The 23,258-nt window shown below is 41.5% G+C and overlaps 1 protein-coding gene across 1 annotated transcript in view; it reads left to right on the top strand.

Annotated features, from left to right (window-relative positions):
• Positions 1-23,258, top strand: part of LOC108707893 — an 89,369-nt gene that overhangs the window by 46,048 nt on the left and 20,063 nt on the right. Inside the window, exons 5-15 of the mRNA XM_041581589.1 lie at positions 1,353-1,400; positions 3,476-3,591; positions 4,327-4,474; positions 8,575-8,708; positions 8,855-8,969; positions 11,091-11,126; positions 11,240-11,370; positions 17,355-17,481; positions 19,642-19,784; positions 21,272-21,398; positions 22,443-22,475. Of these exons, the coding sequence (XP_041437523.1) occupies positions 1,353-1,400; positions 3,476-3,591; positions 4,327-4,474; positions 8,575-8,708; positions 8,855-8,969; positions 11,091-11,126; positions 11,240-11,370; positions 17,355-17,481; positions 19,642-19,784; positions 21,272-21,398; positions 22,443-22,475 (1,158 nt within the window). The remainder of the gene's footprint in view (positions 1-1,352; positions 1,401-3,475; positions 3,592-4,326; positions 4,475-8,574; positions 8,709-8,854; positions 8,970-11,090; positions 11,127-11,239; positions 11,371-17,354; positions 17,482-19,641; positions 19,785-21,271; positions 21,399-22,442; positions 22,476-23,258) is intronic.

Genomic DNA, 23,258 nt, shown 5'->3' with positions numbered 1-23,258 from the left:
ATGTTTGAAAAGCTTTGCGCACAGCAAACATAAAAAGAAAGTTATTTCAGCTTAAATTTTTTATGCGCTCCACAAATTGAGGTATGCGATTGTCATAACTTGTGTGCATGTTCATGAGTGCACAACTTACAGTGAACATTGCCAGAAGGGAAACATCACCATTTCTCAGGAACTGAACCGTTCAGTTTCTTTGTGATCCTGTGGCAGCGCTTCTCAACCTTCATGCCTCAAACTGTTTCTGAACTACCACCCTCAGCATACTTTTGCATTTAATGAATGATTGAAGCGCAGATAAAGCTACTTCTTTACATTCTTACATTACATGCAGTTTTTTTGTCAGTGCCTGTTACATTTTTGCATGTCTCCCAGTTTGTAAATTCTCTAATAATACCAGTGGCCACAGAACATGATTCTGCTCAGGGAAAGCTATGGACAATACTACCCCTCCACCTACTTTGTATCTATACAATATTCTTTGGCTTTTTTCTCTTTACAAACGCCCTCTATATTCATGTTGAGCTCAGTCAACCATTCTCCTTTTGGGTTTATCTAGTGGAAATACAAAGAGCATGCCTGATTATTTCCTCATACTATTGCTTCTTTGGAGGTGTTCCTGTAGGTTCTTTTCTAAATGCAACAACACCAATTAGGACCGCTCCAACTCACCACCACTTAGCTGCTTTCCTTTGAAGTCGGGTGCTCAGTCCGCAGTGTCCCCACTGCCACAAATGTATACACCAACAGATGAACGGCACTCCGATAAAAAACAGGCTTTTTATTACTGGGAAATGTGGAAATACATAGGCCTTACGCGTTTCGGGAACACCTTCCCTTAATCTAAGCCTATGATTAAGGGAAGGTGTTCCCGAAACGCGTAAGGCCTATGTATTTCCACATTTCCCAGTAATAAAAAGCCTGTTTTTTATCGGAGTGCCGTTCATCTGTTGGTGTATTCTTTTCTAAATGGTCTCCCCCAAAAGCCCTACTGTTTTGCTATAATTGGTTGTGGCTTAACAACCAGAGGGACATGGTCTGACAAAAATAACGGTGTGTATATATGCTTATAAATCAATAGGCAATACCCAATGTTTTTACTATGTTTAGGCAAGGAACAGGAAACATCCCAAAGTGGAGTTTTATTAAAGTATAAAAATATAATTAGGTAATTTTGCTAAGAAAGGGTTCATTATGAGTCGAATTTAGAAGACAACATTAGATGCCTTGTTAGTGAATCCATATAACTGTGTGTGTGTGCTTATCAACTATTATTAGCATATATATATATATATTGTTATCTTATATAGGCTTGTGCAGGATCGATGGTGTTACATTTTGGTTTTTTTCCTCTCCAGAGCCCTGTACAATCAGAAACTATAAAGTACAACCCGAGGCCGGGAAAAGTAAGTTTCCTTTAAAGAAATGTTTCAGTTTTCAGGTATAACAAAACCTAGGTATATACCAAAACATAAGGTGTCAGTATTCATAAGACCAAACATTTCCCCTGGATTTGAATTTCCTTTACTGAAAAATCAAAATTGCGGACCACTGTTATTACTGGTATTTCCAGTATTATTACTATCATTACTAGTATTTCCAGTTCAGGGTCTGGGATAGTAAAGAGTGGACATATTTCCATACCATAAGAATCTATTGGATTATAGAATAAGCTTATGCTTTCCACAGGGGGTGCTTATGCCCCAGACCTTTAGCAAACGGGAGTAATTCACAGAAATTCGATTGCAGGCAGGCACCACTCCAGAACACCAAAAGAAAAAAAACTGTAAAATCCAGAAGCCCAAATTTTAAATAATACAAAAAGTCTTTATTTTACATTATGTATAAAAATAAAAGCCATACGCATTTTGGGCCACCCAAGGACACTTAATCATAGGCGGAGGACTACTTTTTGTATAATTTAAATTTTGGGCTCCTGGATTCTACTATTTTTTATTTTGGTGTTCCGGAGTGGTGCCTGCCTGCAAACGAATTTCTGTGATAATAAAGAGTGGCCTAGGATATGCAGGAAGACATAACATACATTTGGGATGTCCAGCATGCATCAGCCATAGGCCAAAAAAGGTTAGACATCCCAGTTACATTGTCTGGAAGTATATAAGAACTGTTGCACAATATGCACCATATTTACAAAGTGAAGAGCACTCTGCAAAGTGTTTTTTTGCTTGATTGCACCCTGCTTCAACCTTTGCACCCCTGCCTTAGGTGGAGCACAAAGACCAACACTCCTCCTATAAATACACAAGTGCCAACATTCACCAGCACTGTATTCATGTGGGGTAGGCTGGGAGAGGCACCAATGCCCCACACCATCACCTAACTTTAACTCTCTCAAGTTGCAGAGCACAGCAATGCCCTAAGGCAGTGGTCCCCAACCAGTAGCTTGTGAGCAACATGTTGCTCCCCAAACTCTTGGATGTTGCTCTCAGTGGCCTCAAAGTAGGTGCTTATTTTTGAATTCCAGGCTTGGAGGCAAGTTTTGGTTGCATAAAAACCAGATGTACTGTCAACAGAGTCTCCTGTAGTCTGCCAGTCCACATAGGGGCTACCAATAGCCAATCACAGCCCTTATTTGACTCCATCCAGGAACATTTTCCATGCTTGTGTTGCTCCACAACTCTTTTTACATCTGAATGTTGCTCACGGGTGAAAAAGGTTGGGGATCCCTGCCCTAAGGTGTGCAATTTTGCTTCTCCTTACATCCAGAGCCTTTTAAAGGCCAATAAAGCTTTTGTACTGTTATATACTTTCCACCAAGAAGCCTCAGTGATTGTGGGTCGCACTTATCATCTTTGCTCTGTCATAAAACAAGACCTGATTGCAGTTATGCTAGCTTTACTTGGGCTTTTTACTGAATCAGTCATTTATAAGCCAAAATGAGCTGGAGCTGGGTCAGATATCGATTGGCCTGGAAAATTCTATCAAAGTGAGACAGTCTTTAACCTTGGAGCCAAATGATAGCATTACAGTATTTTGATTTTGCCCACTATTTGGGTGGCCAAATTGGGAAAAACCTTGCCACATAAACAGATCTACTCATGTATAGTCATATTTACACAGGAAACCATGACAGGCATGTAACACACGTTCTGAGCTTTGCATCTTGTAGCCTATAAACCAGTTATTACTGACTTTCAGGGTACCTCGTAAAAAGTATCTGTAGGAAAACATCTTGTCATTGTCATTACTAAGTTCCTGCTGGAGTATCTTGTTGCATAATAAAAGGTAATCATATAAACAATAACAAGCCAGACCACTTTCTTTCCCTTGCACTACATTGAGTATTAATTATCACACGTGTAAGGACATGTTAATCCACTCCCAGCTACTGTGCTGGGAAATGTATTTTACAGCAGGAGGAGGGGTAGTTAGTTAGACATTCCAGGTTTTGTGTGTCTCTTCAGGCTATAGGGTAATAAATCAAACCAGATCACCGTTGAGTTCTCTTTATTTGATACAGGTGGTCATTTCTGATATCTTTGATCATGAAAACAAGATTGAAGTGAATGCTGACGTTATTGACTCATCCTCCTGGATATTCCCAAATGGAGTAAACATCCGAGTGATTAGAGGATGGTAAATATAATGTAGACATAATATCTTGTTCCAGTTTAATAAATCGACCTTCTTACACTACTGGATAAACTGATATAAGAAGTCATCATCGTACGAATCGAGGATTCGTACGATTTTCGGAACTTGTGTGGAGAGTCCCGACATTTTTCGTCCGGTGGAGACGAATCGTACGATTTTCAGTGGGAGACTGTCACCAGCTTTGTCTATCGTACGATTGCTGTCAGGGGCAGAACATCGGCTGATCTGTTCTTTAACTACTTTATTTGTTCAGAATAGTAAGACTTTGATCTGAATGGTTAGTTGCAGGTCGGGAGATGGGAAAGTCCGACTGTACATTGATTCGTACGATCGGATCTTTGCGTCCGTGGCCAGCTTTATTGTAACTCAAAACCATCTGGATAGTAAATTGCCAATCCCCGTGTACATGTTCCTGGAGATAAGCCTGTTGGTGTCCACCGTCTTCTTCAGTGTTCTTACTCATTTAGAAATTTGAGTTTGCCAGTATTTGTTCTAGTCTCTGAATAGTTTAGAGCTGGCATTTCATTTCTCAATGATGGACAACGCTCACTCCTAAAGATCTATCTAAAGTAGAAGGTTTATATCAAGTATATGTTCCGCAAGGAGTTTTTGTCATAATTATTCCAGATGTTTGGGAAGTGGCTGAGCTAGGCTGAAATTCTGATTCTATGTAGCTGACTCTGTTCCTTTGCTGCAATATTTATGTCTTCCTCACAGCTGGATTTTGTATGAAAAACCAAATTTTGAAGGACTTGCTCATGTGCTGGAGGAAGGAGAAGCCGAGTTGTCCTACCTTTGGGAAGCTCCGCAATCTACATCTGTGCCAAATGCGATTACAATAGGTTCCATTAGGAGAGTTGTTAAGGTAACTGTGGATCTGCTTATTTATTTTATGTTTTGTTCGCTTTATGTTCCTGTTGGTTTTCTGTAGAACATTCCTTTGTATTTACATACCTAAGCTGTTGAATAATGATAGTTTTAGCTGACAACAGCTGACAGATGGTACATCAAATATAGATAGTAAAGTAATTAATCTATTTGCCTATCCTGTAGAGTTTTGGATAACTGTAGCATATAGTCAAGTCCCCGAGAGAGATAAGTAGGGGTTGAAGGGACACAGGTTGGGTTTGCCTGATACAGAACATTAATAGTATAACTCATTTCTCTGCAGAGAAAACCACTCTGAACATTTATTGCTTTCAAAATCCATAAGTGGTCAGTATAATATCTTTTTAGGAAACTTATCTGAGTGACCTGGCCATGGTGGAGGTTACCTTTGCTCTCACCAGGTGGATTTGTGTGTGCAAGTTCATCTGCTGTTACAAAATGCAGTTCCCTGGTGCCTAATTGGAAACACTAGGCATTCATTAACCCCAGGAGTCATTTATTGATGATACACGACAATCCGGTTGCTCAAGTGGAAGAGGCCAGGCCCCGAGGGAGATCTTGCTGGCAGTCTGCTGGAGATCTGACTCGCTGTTATGCAATATCATGTTTTCTGGGTCTGGCCCAAACACATTGTGGGTTGCAATAAATCCATCCCAGACGGTAAAAAGGATCTGCAACCCAGAATGCATCAACCCAGTGACACGCTGGGTAGTTTTATTACTCCGTGGGGAGGTTTATTTGAAGAATGCAGTATTGTGCTACATTTTGGCACGCACAGTTTGACGGTGACACTGCAGAATTCTGACTGTAAGATTGTCACTTCTCTTCTATAAATGTGGCCACTTGTTACTTGTCATCATACAAAATTGGTGAAAATATATGCGTCTTTTCCTTAGATACAACACGGCATTCAATTAATGGGGGACAGCAATATGGATATCTGAATTTGTGAATTTCAAATAAAAGTGTGTCCCAAGGTTTAACTTTAGGATTGATTTTCCATCTTCTCACATCTGGGATATAAACCTCTGACCCTCAGGGCTCTAACCACTTGTTACCCAGTTTCCTTACTCATTTGCTAAACAATGGAACAAGAGGAAGTTCAGTTATTCTTTGGGTGGAACACAGCTGCCAGCTGCTTTGCTAACTCATCTCTTGAAATAGTTCTAATATATGTATAATCTATTAATTTCCCTGCAGACTGCAGCCTTCATATTTAATGAGCAGTTTTGGTAATCTTGATTGCAAATAGCCGCCCAGACTGAAAACAGCAGAGAGTTTCTTTGGCTTTTTTGACTGTAGGCTAATAATAAAGTGGCCTCTCTGCAAAATGATGTGTATCAATGTATGTAATGTAGTAACACAGGCAAAATCTGACCAAGACCAGTAACCACTCAACTGGTCAGACTGTACCTTTAATATTCCAACATAAGCCTTTACAAATGGTGTTCCAGGTGTTATGAGTATAAGCAGGGAGAGATGGTGTCTGTAGTAACAGTGAGGATAATAGTCTCTGTGAAGGGAGTGTGACTGTGGGATAGCAGGTATAGTAGGGAGAGATGGTGTCTATAGTCACAGTGGGATAATATTCTGTGGGAAGGGAGTGTGACTGTGGGATAGCAGGTATAGTAGGGAGAGATGGTGTCTATAGTAACAGTGGATAATAGTCTCTGGGAAGGGAGTGTGACTGTGGGATAGCAGGTATAGTAGGGAGAGATGGTGCGTATAGTAACAGTGGGATAATAGTCTCTGGGAAGGGACTGTGACTGGGATAGCAGGTATAGTAGGGAGAGATGGTGCCTATAGTAACAGTGGATAATAGTCTCTGGGAAGGGAGTGTGACTGTGGGATAGCAGGTATAGTAGGGAGAGATGGTGTCTATAGTAACAGTGGGATAATAGTCTCTGGGAAGGGACTGTGACTGTGGTATAGCAGGTATAGTAGGGAGAGATGGTGCCTATAGTAACAGTGGATAATAGTCTCTGGGAAGGGAGTGTGACTGTGGGATAGCAGGTATAGTAGAGAGAGATGGTGCCTATAGTAACAGTGGATAATAGTCTCTGGGAAGGGAGTGTGACTGTGGGATAGCACGTATAGTAGGGAGAGATCGTGCCTATAGTAACAGTAGGATAATAGTCTCTGGGAAGGGAGTGTGACTGTGGGATAGCAGGTATAGTAGGGAGAGATTGTGCCTATAGTAACAGTGGGATAATAGTCTCTGGGAAGGGAATGTGACTGTGGGATAGCAGGTATAGTAGGGAGAGATGGTGCCTATAGTAACAGTGGGATAATAGTCTCTGGGAAGGGAGTGTGACTGTGGGATAGCAGGTATAGTAGGGAGAGATGGTGTCTATAGTAACAGTAGATAATAGTCTCTGGGAAGGGAGTGTGACTGTGGGATAGCAGGTATAGTAGGGAGAGATGGTGCCTATAGTAACAGTGGGATAATAGTCTCTGGGAAGGGACTGTGACTGTGGGATAGCAGGTATAGTAGGGAGAGATGGTGCGTATAGTAACAGTGGGATAATAGTCTCTGGGAAGGGACTGTGACTGGGATAGCAGGTATAGTAGGGAGAGATGGTGCCTATAGTAACAGTGGATAATAGTCTCTGGGAAGGGAGTGTGACTGTGGGATAGCAGGTATAGTAGGGAGAGATGGTGCCTATAGTAACAGTGGGATAATAGTCTATGGGAAGGGAGTGTGACTGTGGGATAGCAGGTATAGTAGGGAGAGATGGTGCCTATAGTAACAGTGGATAATAGTCTCTGGGAAGGGAGTGTGACTGTGGGATAGCAGGTATAGTAGGGAGAGATGGTGCCTATAGTAACAGTGGATAATAGTCTCTGGGAAGGGAGTGTGACTGTGGGATAGCAGGTATAGTAGGGAGAGATGGTGCCTATAGTAACAGTGGATAATAGTCTCTGGGAAGGGAGTGTGACTGTGGGATAGCACGTATAGTAGGGAGAGATGGTGCCTATAGTAACAGTGGGATAATAGTCTCTGGGAAGGGAGTGTGACTGTGGGATAGCAGGGATAGTAGGGAGAGACGGTGCCTATAGTAACAGTGGATAATAGTCCCTGGGAAGGGAGTGTGACTGTGGGATTGCAGGTATAGTAGGGAGAGATGGTGTCTATAGTAGCAGTGGGATAATAGTCTCTGGGAAGGGAGTGTGACTGTGGGATAACAGGTATAGTAGGGAGAGATGGTGTCTATAGTAACAGTGGATAATAGTCTCTGGGAAGGGAGTGTGACTGTGGGATAGCAGGTATAGTAGGGAGAGATGGTGCGTATAGTAACAGTGGGATAATAGTCTCTGGGAAGGGACTGTGACTGGGATAGCAGGTATACTAGGGAGAGATGGTGCCTATAGTAACAGTGGATAATAGTCTCTGGGAAGGGAGTGTGACTGTGGGATAGCAGGTATAGTAGGGAGAGATGGTGCCTATAGTAACAGTGGATAATAGTCTCTGGGAAGGGAGTGTGACTGTGGGATAGCAGGTATAGTAGGGAGAGATGGTGCCTATAGTAACAGTGGATAATAGTCTCTGGGAAGGGAGTATGACTGTGGGATAGCACGTATAGTAGGGAGAGATGGTGCCTATAGTAACAGTGGGATAATAGTCTCTGGGAAGGGAGTGTGACTGTGGGATAGCAGGTATAGTAGGGAGAGATTGTGTCTATAGTAACAGTGTATAATAGTCTCTGGGAAGGGAGTGTGATTGTGGGATAGCAGGTATAGTAGGGAGAGACGGTGCCTATAGTAACAGTGGATAATAGTCTCTGGGAAGGGAGTATGACTGTGGGATAGCACGTATAGTAGGGAGAGATGGTGCCTATAGTAACAGTGGGATAATAGTCTCTGGGAAGGGAGTGTGACTGTGGGATAGCAGGGATAGTAGAGAGAGGTAGTGCCTATAGTAACAGTGGGGATAATAGCTCCCACCTAGTATCAAAGTACTTCCCTTTAGTGAAATGTTGGCTATTTGTCAAGCTTTAAAATCGCATGCTGTTCCTTATTTATCATTTTTGCTTTATTAATTGTATGTGTTACAGTACATTTGCTATTATTTTCCAGGACTATATTCCAGAGATAATACTCTCGCCACAGTATACCATTTCTGGCTCTTCCATTCATCTGCGAACAGAAGTCCCATCCATAGAAAGCCTGACCTATCACATGCATTATTCCTTGGTGGTGAAGTCAGGAGTGTGAGTAGCCCAGATTTTACCCATCTTTCATGGAATATTATTTGCCTCATTTTTCAGGGGGAGCGTATGGAGGAATACATACTGTATGTGGGGCTTTGAGGAAAATGTTGCACAATGAAATAATTTGTCTATTTTGTTTCCTCCAGTTGGTTGGCATATTCTCAGCCTCAGTTTAGCGGCTCCGTGACTGTTCTAGAAGAAGGGTCTGAAATACTTAAAATTCAGGAATACGGTATCAGTTCTGTTCGTCCTCTAAAAATGGTAAGATAATTAAGTTAATGATGTTTGATTATCATAATACACTATCATTGCACAAATTTATTGACATTGGTAACGGTTTGCTCTAGTTCTGCTGTTAGCAACCAATCAAAAGTTTGCTTGCAAGCAGGTGTCGGAGAAATGGTACATGCTGATTGGTTTCTATATATAACACCATGCTTTTCTTAGAGAGCGAGTAGCTGGTTTGAAAAAACAAAAAGGGTCAACACCTCACTGCTCCACAGCCATTTTCTTTAGTATGTTAGATAATTAACCGGATTTTAGATTCTAGGTAACAGTTATGGGTCAAGAATATTTAATCTCACCACCACTTCCCAAGAATAATGGGAAATTCCTACTTTAACATCCTATAATACCTTTATCTTGTTAAGCTGGCCATAGACGCAAAGATCAGATCGTACGAATCAAGGATTCGTACGATTTTCGGACAGTGTGTGGAGAGTCCCGACATTTTTCGGCGGAGATCGGTCATTTGGTTGATCGAACAGATGTTAGGATACCAGTAGTGATTTAGAACTTTCAGTTTTTTCTTATAGGTTTTCAAGATTAATGGGACAGTATTGAGGGAGAATAAAATTCTGTGTATGCAGATTTCCCGGGAGCCCCCTGACTTGGATGGATTTTGTTCTCAAGCTAGACTTGGTCACTAGTACCTTGGACTTGAGGGCAGAGCCACCCGCTTGGCTGTAAGAGCAGTTCTTTGTTTTTCTGTGCTGTGAAGAGATCTCTCTATGCTCTCCCATTGGTAACTCCCTTTTTACAAGTCTATTTAACAAAAGGTGTCATCAGAAGTCTTTGAAAATTCCTTGGAAATGGAAAAGGCTCACAATGCTGAAGGAGCTCCCTTGCTCTTCAAACAGCATTTCCAGCCTGAGACCAAATACATCATAACCTGCACTTGGTCATATTTATTTTATAGGTTTTATTTCTTTTATTTCGTCAGGTCATTGAGGGGAAAGTGCATGAAAGGCAAGGCTTGTGTTCTAGAAGAACCTTCTATAAACTCACATAATAATGCACCTGACCATGATTAAGGGCAGTTTCTCTTTTTGTACTGATGGATATCAGAAGATGTTTGTGATGACATCTAGAACATTAGCCTCAGGTGAACTTAGGGAGTCTATAAAGTATAAATTAGCAACAGCTGAAGCTTTTAGGCATATTAAAATAATTTAATGTATTTAATGTATGTAACTTGTGCTCTGATAAACTTTAGTCACTCTTTACTGCTGTACTGCAAGTTGGAGTGAGATCACCCCCCTCCCCCCCCCAGCAGCCTAACAACAGAATAATGGGAAGGTAACCAGATAACAGCTCGCTAACACAAGATAACAACTGCTTGGTATATCGAAGAACAGCACTCAATAGTAAAATCCAGGTCCCGCTGTAACACATTCAGTTACATTGAGTAGGAGAAACAACAGCCTGTCAGAAAGCAGTTCCATCCTAAAGTGCTGGTTCCTTCTGAAAACACATGACCAACCAAAATGACCTGAGATGCACCTACATACCAATATTACAACTAAAAAAAAATACACTTGCTGGTTCAGGAATGACATTTTATGTTGTAGAGTGAATTATTTGCAGTGTAAAAATACATCATAAAACTCACGACAGAATCCCTTTAACCGTGCTCTTGAGCTCAGTCCATTAACAGCCTCTGCCGACCCTGTTAGTGAATCACCAGAGATGCAGGATTTCATATAAAGCACTTTTATCACACAAGTACTGTGGAATGGGAGGACAGGGTAAGCATCAGCTGTCAAAGTACTGCATTGAGCTTGTGGAATCTGTCCCACCATAAACCAGTTCAGTGATCTCACAGTGGTGGGACGTAGGGCACCCAATTCAAGGCAGACCAGATCTTATGCACAGAGAACAAGCCTTAGAAACGGCCACTTTGCAGTGAGGAGTAAAAACGCCAGGCAGAATGCATGTTATTGCCCTGTTGGGAAAATGTATATTACACATTATCTAGATCTGTTTGTCTGGTGTAGGGAAAATCTTCTTAGTGTTGCTCTCATAGGTCTGTGTTTTTAGAAATCAAAGCCTAGCTGTGCTAAAGGAAACAAACTCATTTCATTTTCTCATTTCCTATTCCAGGGAGGATTAAAAGTGCAGATGCCCAGCGATCCGAAGGTAAGCAAGTTAATTACTATAGGGGCGACTTTGCCTGCAGAACTTCCTATAGTTTCAGCCAACCTGAACCATTGAGTGACTGTGAGATTATAACAGGAATATTCCACTCCCAGATAATCCTCTATGAGAAGCCGTGTTTTGAAGGGAGGTCGAGAGAATTTTCGGAGCATATTTACAGCCTCAAATCTCTTCTTTCTGACGGCGACGAGCAAGAAATTGGATCCGTTCGTGTCCTTGGGGGCATGTGAGTACTACACATTTATTGACAGTATAGTAACTTACATATGCAGAGACAGTCATACCGTTCAATATAAAGCTGGGCATACCAGTATAAGTATGGGACCTGTTATCCAGAATGCTTGGGACCTGGGGATTTCCGGATAACGGATCTTTCTGTAATTTGGATCTTCATACCTTAAGGGTAAGGACACACCTGGAAAAAACCCTTGCACCAATGCACTCGTGGCGCTTAGATTTTTCGAAGTCGCCCGAAGTTTACTCGTGAGGAAACTTGAGGTGACTTCGGAAATCGAAGTGCATTCATTTCATTGAAGCAGACGGGGAATCAGTTTGGAGAGATTAGTCACCCCAAAGAAGAGGCGATTAGTTGCCGGGCGACTAAATCTTCCCGAATCTCCAGGTGTACCCTTACCATTAGGGGGTTATTTATCAAGGTCTGAATTTATCTTAATATCGGCTGCTACAAACTCCGATCTAACCCGCTCGGGTTTTTAACGCTTATTTAGTATTACATCACAAGCTCAGATTTTCACGATTTTTTTGTGAAATTTCCCCGAAAATTTTTTCGGAGTTTTCACCCGAAAGCTCCGAAAACATAATGAAATTGCCCGAAACCCCCGATACAACCAAAAAGCGATGGGACTGTTCCCATTTTTTTTTCCCAACTTTTATGCAACCTTGACAGGTTTGAGATGTCGTGTTTTTATATTCAGGCTTTTTAGCCCTCAGGGTTTAATAAATTCGGAAAAATTTGTGATTTTTTTTTAAAGTCCGATTTTATTAAAAAAAATTACCAATTTTTCTGATTTCGGGGAATTTTGGGTATTCGGAGGGGGGACACAATACACTGTTAAGGGTCAGGACACACAGGCAGATTTGGGGAGATTAGCTGCCGGCGATTTACATTTTAGCTGGTGGGAAGGCAGGGGAGGCAGTTCGGGGAGATTAGTTGCCCCAAAGAAGGGGAGATTTGTCACTGGGCGACTTATCTCCCTGAATCTGCCTGTGTGCCCTGACCCTAAAAGAACTAAGACATTTCGTTATTTGTTTATAGTTCTATGTGGCTTTTATTTCCCCCATAATATATGCGTGTGTCTGTATCTTCCATCTTTGTGACCTAGAGATTTTGATCCACTTTGACAATAGTGTTGAATTCCTTTGGGCTTGTCCTAGACACGCCGACCCTTAAGCTTTCCTTGGGCTTCATCTAGAGATCGTCTGACTCCCAGTAGCATTGACATGAATTACATTACAGAACAAAGCCCTGCACAATCGATACTGCACATTTACATTATCTTAGCTGCTGGCCTAGAAATCTATTGTTATAAAGGCTTTGTTTTACATTTCTGCTGAAACATGTTAGTGTTTAACTCCAGCCTCCAAAATATATTCGTAGCAGCTAGCAGTCTGGTGTTGTATTTTTTAAATAAGAAATTAGGTTTGTTTTTCACTCATGTCCTTTAAACAGAAGGGCAAAGCTTGTTCTATACATCAAAATATACATCAAATATTGGTGAGATTGCAAAATTTGAGAGCTGCTGAGAAAAAGCTAAATAACTCAACCACAAATAATAAAAAACGCTAGTTCTCACAGAATATTAAAGGTGAACATTTAAAGGTCAACAACCCCTTTAATATTTACAATAATGTTGTTTTAAAATAACCTATAAAAAAACAAATAGTTTCTTGTTGTGCTTTCAGGGCTACATATTTGCATAGTTACATAGTTACATAGTTAAATCGGGTTGAAAAAAGACCATCAAGTTCAACCCCTCCAAATGAAAACCCAGCATCCATACACACACCCCTCCATACTTTCACATAAATTCTATATACCCATATCTATACTAACTATAGAGCTTAGTATCACAATAGCCTTTGATATTATGTCTGTCCAAGAAATCATCCAAGTCCCTCTTATAGTCATTAACTGAATCAGTATCACAACATCACCCGGCAGTGCATTCCACAACCTCACTGTCCTGACTGTGAAGAACCCCCTACGTTGCTTCAAATGAAAGTTCTTGTCTTCTAGTCTAAAGGGGTGGCCTCTGGTACGGTGATCCACTTTATGGGTAAAAAGGTCCCCTGCTATTTGTCTATAATGTCCTCTAATGTACTTGTAAAGTATAATCATGTCCCCTCGCAAGCGCCTTTTTTCCAGAGAAAACAACCCCAACCTTGACAGTCTACCCACATAATTTAAGTCTTCCCTCCCTCTAACCAGTTTAGTTGCACTTAGTCTCTGCACTCTCTCCAGCTCATTTATATCCCTCTTAAGGACTGGAGTCCAAAACTGAACTGTATACTCCAGATGAGGCCTCACCAGGGACCTATAAAGAGGCATAATTATGTTTTCATCCCTTGAGTTAATGCCCTTTTTTATGCAAGACAGAACTTTATTTGCTTTAGTGGCCACAGAATGACACTGCCCAGAATTAGACAACTTGTTATCTACCCCTAGATCCTTCTCATTTAAGGAAACTCCCAACACACTGCCATTTAGTGTATAACTTGCATTTATATTATTTCTACCAAAGTACATAACCTGCATTTATCAATGTTGAACCTCATTTTCCAGTTTACTGCCCAGTTTTCTAATTTAGTTAAATCACTCTGCAAAGTGGCAGCATCCTGCACAGGGTCGGACTGGTGCTGGGGGGGCCCACTGAGTTACTAACTTCCGGGGCCCCCCACGCGCATGCGCGAACATTGGAGTGCACACCTGCGTGCGAGCGCCGACGCGCTGCGTGTGCACACACCCTGGTGCGCATGCGCTACCAGAACTGAAAATTCTTTTATTTCTGGGGGCCGGGAGATCAGGGTTGGGGGCCAAAAGATTGGGGGAGGGGGCTGGGTCGGCGGGGGCCCACTGGGTTTTTTCCCGTTGTCCCGCCGGCCCAGTCCGACAATGATCCTGCATGGAACCTATAGTTCTGCACAATGTAATATTATCAGCAAAAATAGAAACAGTACTTTCAATGCCCACCTCCAGGTCATTAATAAACAAGTTAAAAAGCAAGGGACCTAGTACAGAGTCCGGCGGTATTCCACTAACAACACTGGTCCAATTAGAAAATGTTCCATTTACCACCACTCTTTGTAGTCTATCTTTTAGCCAATTCTCTATCCAGGTACAAATATTGTGTTCCAGGCCAACATTCCTTAATTTAACCAGTAACCTTTTGTGTGGCACTGTATCAAATGCTTTAGCAAAGTCTAAGTAAATCACATCCACTGCCATCCCAGAATCGAGGTCCCTGCTCACCTTCTTATAAAAAGAAATAGGTTGTATGTGCTCTGGTATGTTACTGCCATGTTTCTCTAGTCTTTCTTGATTTACAACTGTTACTGTAGATGTGGCCTCAGGCCCAAGTGATGACCTCCCACACAAGCTGATGGCGGTTTCTAGTTTACATGATCAGATACTGAATGTGACTACTGTCGCTCAGGTTCTTTGTACATGAAATCAGCCTCTTTATATGGTGCGTGTGATAAGAATGAGATTGAAAGGGAGATATTGAAAGAGATAAAGAGGTTACCTGAAACAGAGAAGAACAATTATACAATGTATATACTATCAGAAAGGTCCATCGAAATATACCAGTAAACCCCCCAAGTAATGTTGCTCTGAGTCCCCTGTCAAAAGAAATACTGCATTTCTTTCCTTCTATTGTGTACACATGGGCTTCTGTATCAGACTTCCTGCCTTCAGCTTAAACCTCATTGCCCTGGGCAAGAGCATGCTCAGTTTGCTCCTCTTCCCCCACCCCTCCCTTCTCTACTGTAATCTGAGCCCAGAGCTATGAGTGAGCAGGGAGAGACTCAGGCAGGAAGTGATGTCACACCACATTAATACTGCAGCTCCTATCCTAAACAAACAGAGAGTTTCTAGAGCTTTTTACTCAGGTATGGTAAAACATTCTACAGAATAAATATAGCATTCTAGCTTGCACTATGGCAGCTAATCTATTGGCAATAAAATGCCTCCGTAGCTTTCCTTCTCCTTTAAGCAGTAGTTGTGTTTGTGTTTTATGGGATTATTTTACAAAGGCTAATAATAGGATGACGGTATCCCCTGAAGTCCTGAATGCCATAGTCAGGATTACTGAGTACTGTTTTCCATACCTACCTGAAAAGATTCTAAAATGACAAAACATAGGGGCACTAATGTCCCTATGAACTAAACACAACCAAATCCTGCCACTGTAGTGCTTGATCCCTTTAAATAGGCATTAAAATGGTTAAATCTCTGAAGCAAAGCATAATCCAGCCATTGATGTCAGATTACAGGTTTAAAAGGGGATTAGCCGGTGGCTGTCATTGATCATTTGAAACTGGGTGGTTTTTCCACATTTATACAAACTAAGGTATTGTGCTTTCAAACCACAGGCTGCTGATCGCTGGGTATAAGTAGACTATATGGGCAAAAGTATGTTGGCACCTGCCTGTCCAACGTCTCATTCCACAAACAAGGGCATTAATATGAAGCTCATTTTCTCTTTATGCTCTGCTCTTCTGGGAAAGCTTTCCACTAGATGTTGGAACAGTGTTGGGGGGATTTGCTTCAATTCATAGATAAGATGTTCAGCAGTGATATTGGGGATCAGGCCTGGATTGCATTGGCATTTCAATTCATCACTCAGGTGCTCAGTTGGGTCACTGAAAAGCCAGTTCTGTGTGGAGCTTACTTTGTGCACCGGATTATTATCCAGCTGAAACTGGGATTTTACAATGTAGTGGCACCTATGTTAACAAAGATGGGAAAGGCTTAAACAACAAGGATAGTTAAATTATTGGGGGATGCCAAGTTGTTAGTCACCCTCAATGATTTTAGTTGCTTACCTTTAAACCCAGGCTGGTGCACCTCTTAGTCAAAAAATGGCCCAGCCAAGGGTATTGCTTTCTGAGCACTACGCCACCATCAAGAGTGGAAGAAGATTGCAGCTTTCCCTGAGACTTCTTTGCATGCACCCTGCAAAATTACCTAAGGGAACAACATGGGAACAAAAAAGATGGACGGTGCGAAAATCCACTTTTTCAAAAAGTTGCCCGGTCCCAGGCAAACAGATAATCGATTAGAAACACCAGGGAATCGGGATGACTAATTATTTGCCACCCTAAGTGATTTTACCTTTTCTTTTCCTTTATATAGCCTATTCCAATAATTATAAGGGGTGTCCACTTGTTTTTGGCCATATAATATATATCTGTGGTTATTCAGATGTTTACATTCATATAGTTATGTATTTTAATAGACTTGTTGTATCATTTGTTCAGCCTCAGCTAAAACAGGTAGTTGTATGTTCTATAATACATGTATGCATTTGATCCTCTGGTTAGTGTTATACATGGGATTGGTGGCATGGCATGGCTTTAGGCAGGCAGTAACATTATTACATGATGTGATTTGGGTTGGATTGTGGACCCAGTAACCCAAAATCAACTTGTAGGCCTAGGGCTGATAGGGTAATTAAATAAAATGTTGGATTTGTGGACATCAATTATTACAGATTTTGACCCCAATACTGGTACAAGTTTATTTATTGAGAGCCCAGCTAAGACGTTGCAATGTTTTCTCCACCAAAAGAGGCGGGTAAGAATACAATAACTGGACTGTGTCTATGTCCATTCAACCATTTACTCTGTCAAACTTTATACATTCAGACAGAACTCCCAGAATTCTTCTTGTTATCAGACATTACATTGACTCAGACCAAGTTTGACCACCAGGTTGTGTTTTATGGAGAATTGACTTCAAGAAATCAACGAGTAATGAGAAATAAAATCAGACTACATAAAAGTCAGATATTTACCAGGCTTATTCATATTCCAGGCTTAGATGTGGCCTTAAATGGAGGTTTCATTAGAATAGAATCAATATGGCATATTACGGAAGACAAACCAACATATCAGATAATGTCTAGTCACTGAAGAATTTTTTTGCTGCATTTTCTAATTCTCAAGTGTTATTTCCTTGATCTACAGATGGGTTGGCTATGATATGGAAAGGTTTAAAGGGCGACAATATCTACTAGAAGAAGGAGAGTATCCAGACTGGCAGTCGTGGGGTGGAACTAGCAGCAGTCTGCTGTCCATGAGCTATCTCCAGGCTGTAAGTAGAGTCACTGTGCTGTCATGGTGCTGAGTGATAGGGCCTGCCAACAAGTAGAATGGGTCCCAATGATGAAAAATGCCCTATGACCATCAGTTATGGCAAAACAGACTGCCCAAACATTATGTATGGTCCATCCAAACCATGTCCACTTCTTTAACAGAAGGTGCTTTCCACAAGAATTGCCCAATCGGGTGTTATTCTATCCATGTGTACACACACACACACGTGAGGATACGTATGTCCCATGTCAATAAATTTGCTTTCCCCGGAGCCACGAATCCAGTCCCAGGGTTCGCCCTGTTTAACCAGTTCTACTATTTGTGGTTTCAGAATAAGTGAGAAAGAATGTAAGAGTTGCTATAGAACATTACTGATTAACTTTCACACTCTCACTAAACAGGGATCGGGCACATGCTGGCACTGACACTCGCCTCTATGCTTCTCAGCTCAATGAGAGCTTAATGCCATCTAAGAGCTGGTAAAATTGTATGGTATTTGTACCCGCTGCCTGTTTTGCAAATAAATCAAGTGAAAGCCGATAGGAAAAACATGCACAGAACTGTTTATTATCTTCAAAATCAGTGCTTCAGTGTTAAAAAGACTGTAATCTAGAAATAACCCACTCGTTCTCCAGCGCTGAGTATGTTAAGCCGGATAAGCCGGTCTTGTGTTTCTCCACAAGCTCCATAAGCTGGCTGAGCATGCTGGGATTTGTACCCTACATGTATCAAAATATAGCCTTGAAGAATGGGTTCAGTGTTTTTTATATAGTTTCTTTATGGCATTTGTACATTATATTCATGATTAGGGGTTTCCATCATCATCATTGGCTCAATAAAAACCTTACTGGCAACTACAGATATTGGCACAGGACTGTGCCAGTTAAAATGCCATTCAGTATAGTGCTTGTGCTCATATATATTAGTGCCTTGCACTGGAATGCTGGTTGTGCCTGCTTTGTAGAATAATTAATGCCCTACAGTGCTTGAGTAGGCTGTAATTCCATTTTCATTGGAATCCTGGGGGGGGGATCATGGTGATTTATACTGATATTTAGCACCTTGTACGACTTTTTTAAATGAGTCCTGTAATCTCCATAGTAAACTGTAGCATCAGCATCTGCATATGTTATATCAGGGATGCCTGATCAGTTTTTTTAGCTATATTTCCGCCATATTGGTCATGTCAGTGGTCAATGATAGAAAGGGTTTTCAGCCCTAAAGACCCACCCTAATTCATATGTATCATTCTTCTACCTGAAGCAGTTCACTAGTTCACTCAGCCCTGGCACAGCTCTTTGTATTTGTAGCTCACTTGCGATGTTGTGTGCTTAATCTAACAAAAGTGCATGAATGCTGTACCTTGATATGGCTGAGAGCCCACTGTGATCCAACCAGTTCCATTAGTCACAGCTTATTGAAACCAACCCCAGTCATCGCTGGTATTTCCAAATATTTCTCTTTGAGTCAGTGGCCAAGCCTTTGCAGAACCCATAGGCTGTCCCTGTTTACCCTGTAGGGCTGGTGCCAGTTTTAGCTTTTATTATTGTAACTGCGCTGGACTGGCGCCAATTTAGCTCCATGATAATTGCACCAGCCAAATGTGCACCATGTTTGTAAATGTGTCACTTTGGGATAGCTAAAACAAACTTGGAGACCATATAAAGTACAGGTATGGGGCCTGTTATCCAGAATGCTCGGGACCTGGGGTTTTCCAGATAACAGATCTTTCTGTAATTTGGATCTTCATACCTTAAGTCTACTAGAAAATCATGTAAACATTAAATAAACCCAATAAGCTGTTTTTGCTTCCAATAAGGATTAATTATATCTTAGTTGGGATCAAGTACGAGCTGTTGTTTTATTATTACAGAGAAAAAGGAAATCATTTTTTAAAAAAATTGCATTATTTGGAGTCTATGGGAGATGGCCTTTCCATAATTTGGAGCTTTCTGGATAACAGGTTTCTCTATACCTGTACCAATATGGCAGTGCTATCCAACATGCTCCTGCTGCCCCTACTACCTTCAGAGATAGCCCTGAATATTTCACTTCCCCTTGTTTAGATTCTGGTGCAGTGAATATAGATAACAAGGGTGCCATATTTAATTCCTTGTGTGTATCCATGCCGTGCACTAACAGAGCCTTCATGTTCCAGGACTTTATGGAGGCATCTGTTACACTTTATGAATCAGACAGAGAAGATCTAAAACAACTTGAGGTTTTCAATCTGGAAATTCCTGATGTGGAACAGGCTGGCTATGGCCCAGAAACCCAAAGTATTCATGTGAAAAAGGGAATGTAAGTGTCTGCAGTTCTGCAATAGATAGGCCGTGTCAGTCTCACTCATTAGGTATCTACCCAGCGTTACATGATGGCTTAGAAAGCTAGCAGCAGCAAATCTCCATTTGTTTCCCTGTCTCTTTCTCTCTGTTTCTGTCTGAGACTTACAATAACTTGCCTCTCTGCTAATACTGTGTATATGCTGCCACGTATTTAACTATACACTGATATTCAGCAGGAGTCGAGTACATAGAGCTTGTTCTGAAATTGTTTTCTGCCTATTCTTTTCGTTTTTAAAAATGTATATTTTCTTTATTGTGTTTTCATTATAAAGAAATAATATATCATTGTTCTGTTTTTACCCTTAATACCTTCCCCTTCATTCCCTCGGTTGCTGGTTGGGTTCAGGGAGGATAACAATGGTCAAGTCATCTGCTAACCAATTTAAATACATATGAATGGGAAAAGCTTTATGGCAGAGACACACGCTGCTGTTTCGGGGGATTAGTCACCCAGCGGCAAATCGCTTCTTCTTTGGGTGACTAATCACCCCGAACTGCCTTCCCACTGGCTAGAATGTAAATCACAGACGAGATGGCACTCGGAACTGCCTTCCCGCCAGCTAAAATGTAAAATGCCGACGGGATGGCACTCGGAACACTTCATTTTCCAAAGTCGCCCGAAGTTGCTTAACGAGGAAACTTGTTGGGCCTTCAAAAAGCAGAAGCGATCCGAGTGACACCCCGCTGGCGATTTACATATTAGCCAGCAGAAGGCAGTTTGCGGAGATTAGTCACCCGAAAAAAGAAGCGATTTGTCGCTGGGCGACTAATCTCCTGAAATAGCAGTCTGTTTCTCTGCCCTTGTTGGAAACAGAAATTGTTGATGGCAGGCTAAAACACTGATGCCAGTTGTCCCAAGTGGTGTTCCATTTGTCCCTTCTGACTTTGGACATAAGAAGAATGTTCTCTAGGGGACATAAGTGGGGTCTGAGGTGGCCAGCCTAATGCTTCTGACCCCTCCCTAATAATGATAAAAGTCAGGAATAAGATGAAGGTCCATTTTATCCAATCTGCAGTCTACTATGGCTAGGAAGATACCTCAGTGAGATAATTGTCATTGTTGGGGGATTTTTGGTTGTCAATAAATAAGCTGTGTTTACTCAGAAGAAGTTCATCCCATGAATAGTGTATGGGGAATGTTCCACGCATGGCACGGAGTAGTATTTCTGATACCCATGGAATCCTGTTTCACCTTCCTGATGCCCTTCCTGATGATGTATCTGCTGCTATTTCAAGGAGAAACAAAGAATAGTTTCTAGTGCACCTTTAGGCAAAAACCTGAAAGGTTATCTAGCGGAACACAATATTTCTTGCATAGAGCAGCTCTACGTGAGACTATACAGCAGTCCTATGAAGTTATTGCAACCTCCCCATGTTATTTCAGGGTTCAGTCTTATTGCACAAGGCCTGTTCTCACTACTCCCTTTATTTCATGTTTCTAAGGTGGGTTGCCTATGAACAAAAGCATTTCTGCGGGGAGCAGTATATCCTGGAGAAAGGCAGATACAAGAGCTGCGCTGACTGGGGAGGAAATAATAACACGATTATGTCAATAAGGCCAGTTCTGTTGGTAAGTTTGGTTTGTTCTTACACACAGTGGCAGTAGGGCACATGGACAACCTGTCATCTCCCATTGTTTGAGTATGACTCCCAGACCCATGTGAAAGTCTTTGGTACCTGAATAAATAAGTGCAGTATGGTCTCCAGCTCTATATGGGAGAGTCTATTAGGTCTCTGCCCATATCTTCTCTCACAGACATAATTCTGTATAGGGGATCATAATATTTCCCTGTGCTTAAACTGCATTGTATTTGCATAATTTATTCTTTAAAGGGATACTGTCATGGGAAAAAACTATTTTTCAAAATTAATCAATTAAAAGTGCTGCTCCAGCACTCCAACAGATTTTTTTATACTCAATTTTGAAATCTGACATGGGGCTAGACATATTGTCAATTTCCCAGCTGCCCCAAGTCATGTGACTTGTGCTCTGATAAACTTCAATCATTTTTTACTGCTGTACTGCAAGTTGGAGTGATATCAGCCCCTCCCTTTCCCCCCCAGCAGCCAAACAAAAGAACAATGGGAAGGTAACCAGATAGCAGCTCCCTAACACAAGATAACAGCTGCCTGGTAGATCTAAGAACAACACTCAATAGTAAAAACCCATGTCCCACTGAGACACATTCAGTTACATTGAGTAGGAAAAACAGCAGCCTGCCAGAAAGCAGTTCTCTCCTAAAGTGCAGGCACAAGTCACATGACATGGGGCAGCTGGGAAATTGACAAAATGTCTAGCCCCATGTCAGAATTCAAAATTTAATATAAAAAAATCTGTTTGCTCTTTTGAAAAATGGATTTCTGTACAGATGTCTGCTGGAGTAGCACTATTAACTGATGTGTTTTGGAAAAAACATGTTTTCCCATGACAGGATCCCTTTAAGAAACCCTGAAAATAGTGCCTTATAATCACTTGTCAAATGAGCAAAATGTTGGTTCCTATAGTAGCTATCAGCCTATTCCTTTAACTTCTTCCCCAAAAGATAAGCCCACTTGGACCGCTACATTTATGTTGTCAGTGTCATACTGAATTTCGTGTTGCCTTTTATTCCAGGAACCTCATGGGAGCAATGAGCCAAAACATTTGGTAAGTGACTCTGTAATGTACTTTTTGTACTGGAGCAGATACATCTGTTTGTGAACTAGAGTAAAGTAACGTACAGCACTGCCCCATATTTTAACGATGATCGGGATGGGCCTGGAATTCCAGCATGTGGCTTGCAGCTTGTTCTTGGCTTACTGCTCGTCTCTTTACATCAAATGCTTTGTATGATGGCTTAGAAAAATGTTGGCTCTTCTTGAAAGGTTGCATTTTTTTTAAACACCCTCCTACATAAATGAGCGTGTTAATTACTGAAACGACTTCCTTGATGCAAAGCCGAGATTCTTATCGTAGGGGTCAGGACTCGGATATGGGCCCCTGTGCTATTTAAACTGGGTTGCCACAATACCCCCTATATAGAATATTAGCACGCATCTGCTTGCTGATTCTAAATCAAAGTTGGAGCCACAAGCTGATGTCTCCTAAGAAGACGGTTAAGATGCATTTTTTAGCCATAATGAGCCAGACCTGAGTTTGCAATGGTGCTGAGCACATAATCACTATCTCACCAGGGGAATAGATTTATTGGACATCCCTACATACAGTGCCCCCATCATCTAGGAAGCTTTAAAATCCTACCAGTAGATAACCAAGGGGTCTAATCTGAAAACACATAAGGGTAAGTCCACACAGGGCGTTTTGGAGAGATTTGGTCGTTTGGCAACTAACCGCCTCGTTTTTGCGGCGACCAATCTCCCCAAACGCCTTCCCTGACTCTGCGCCGGCTAAAATGAAAAAAAATGCTGCCGCTAATCACACGCGGCAATT

Source organism: Xenopus laevis, chromosome 2L, assembly GCF_017654675.1.
Source record: "Xenopus laevis strain J_2021 chromosome 2L, Xenopus_laevis_v10.1, whole genome shotgun sequence".
Taxonomy (NCBI): Eukaryota; Metazoa; Chordata; class Amphibia; order Anura; family Pipidae; genus Xenopus; species Xenopus laevis.
Note: the sequence above shows the minus strand (reverse complement) of the source record. Positions and strands in the feature narration are given on the sequence as shown.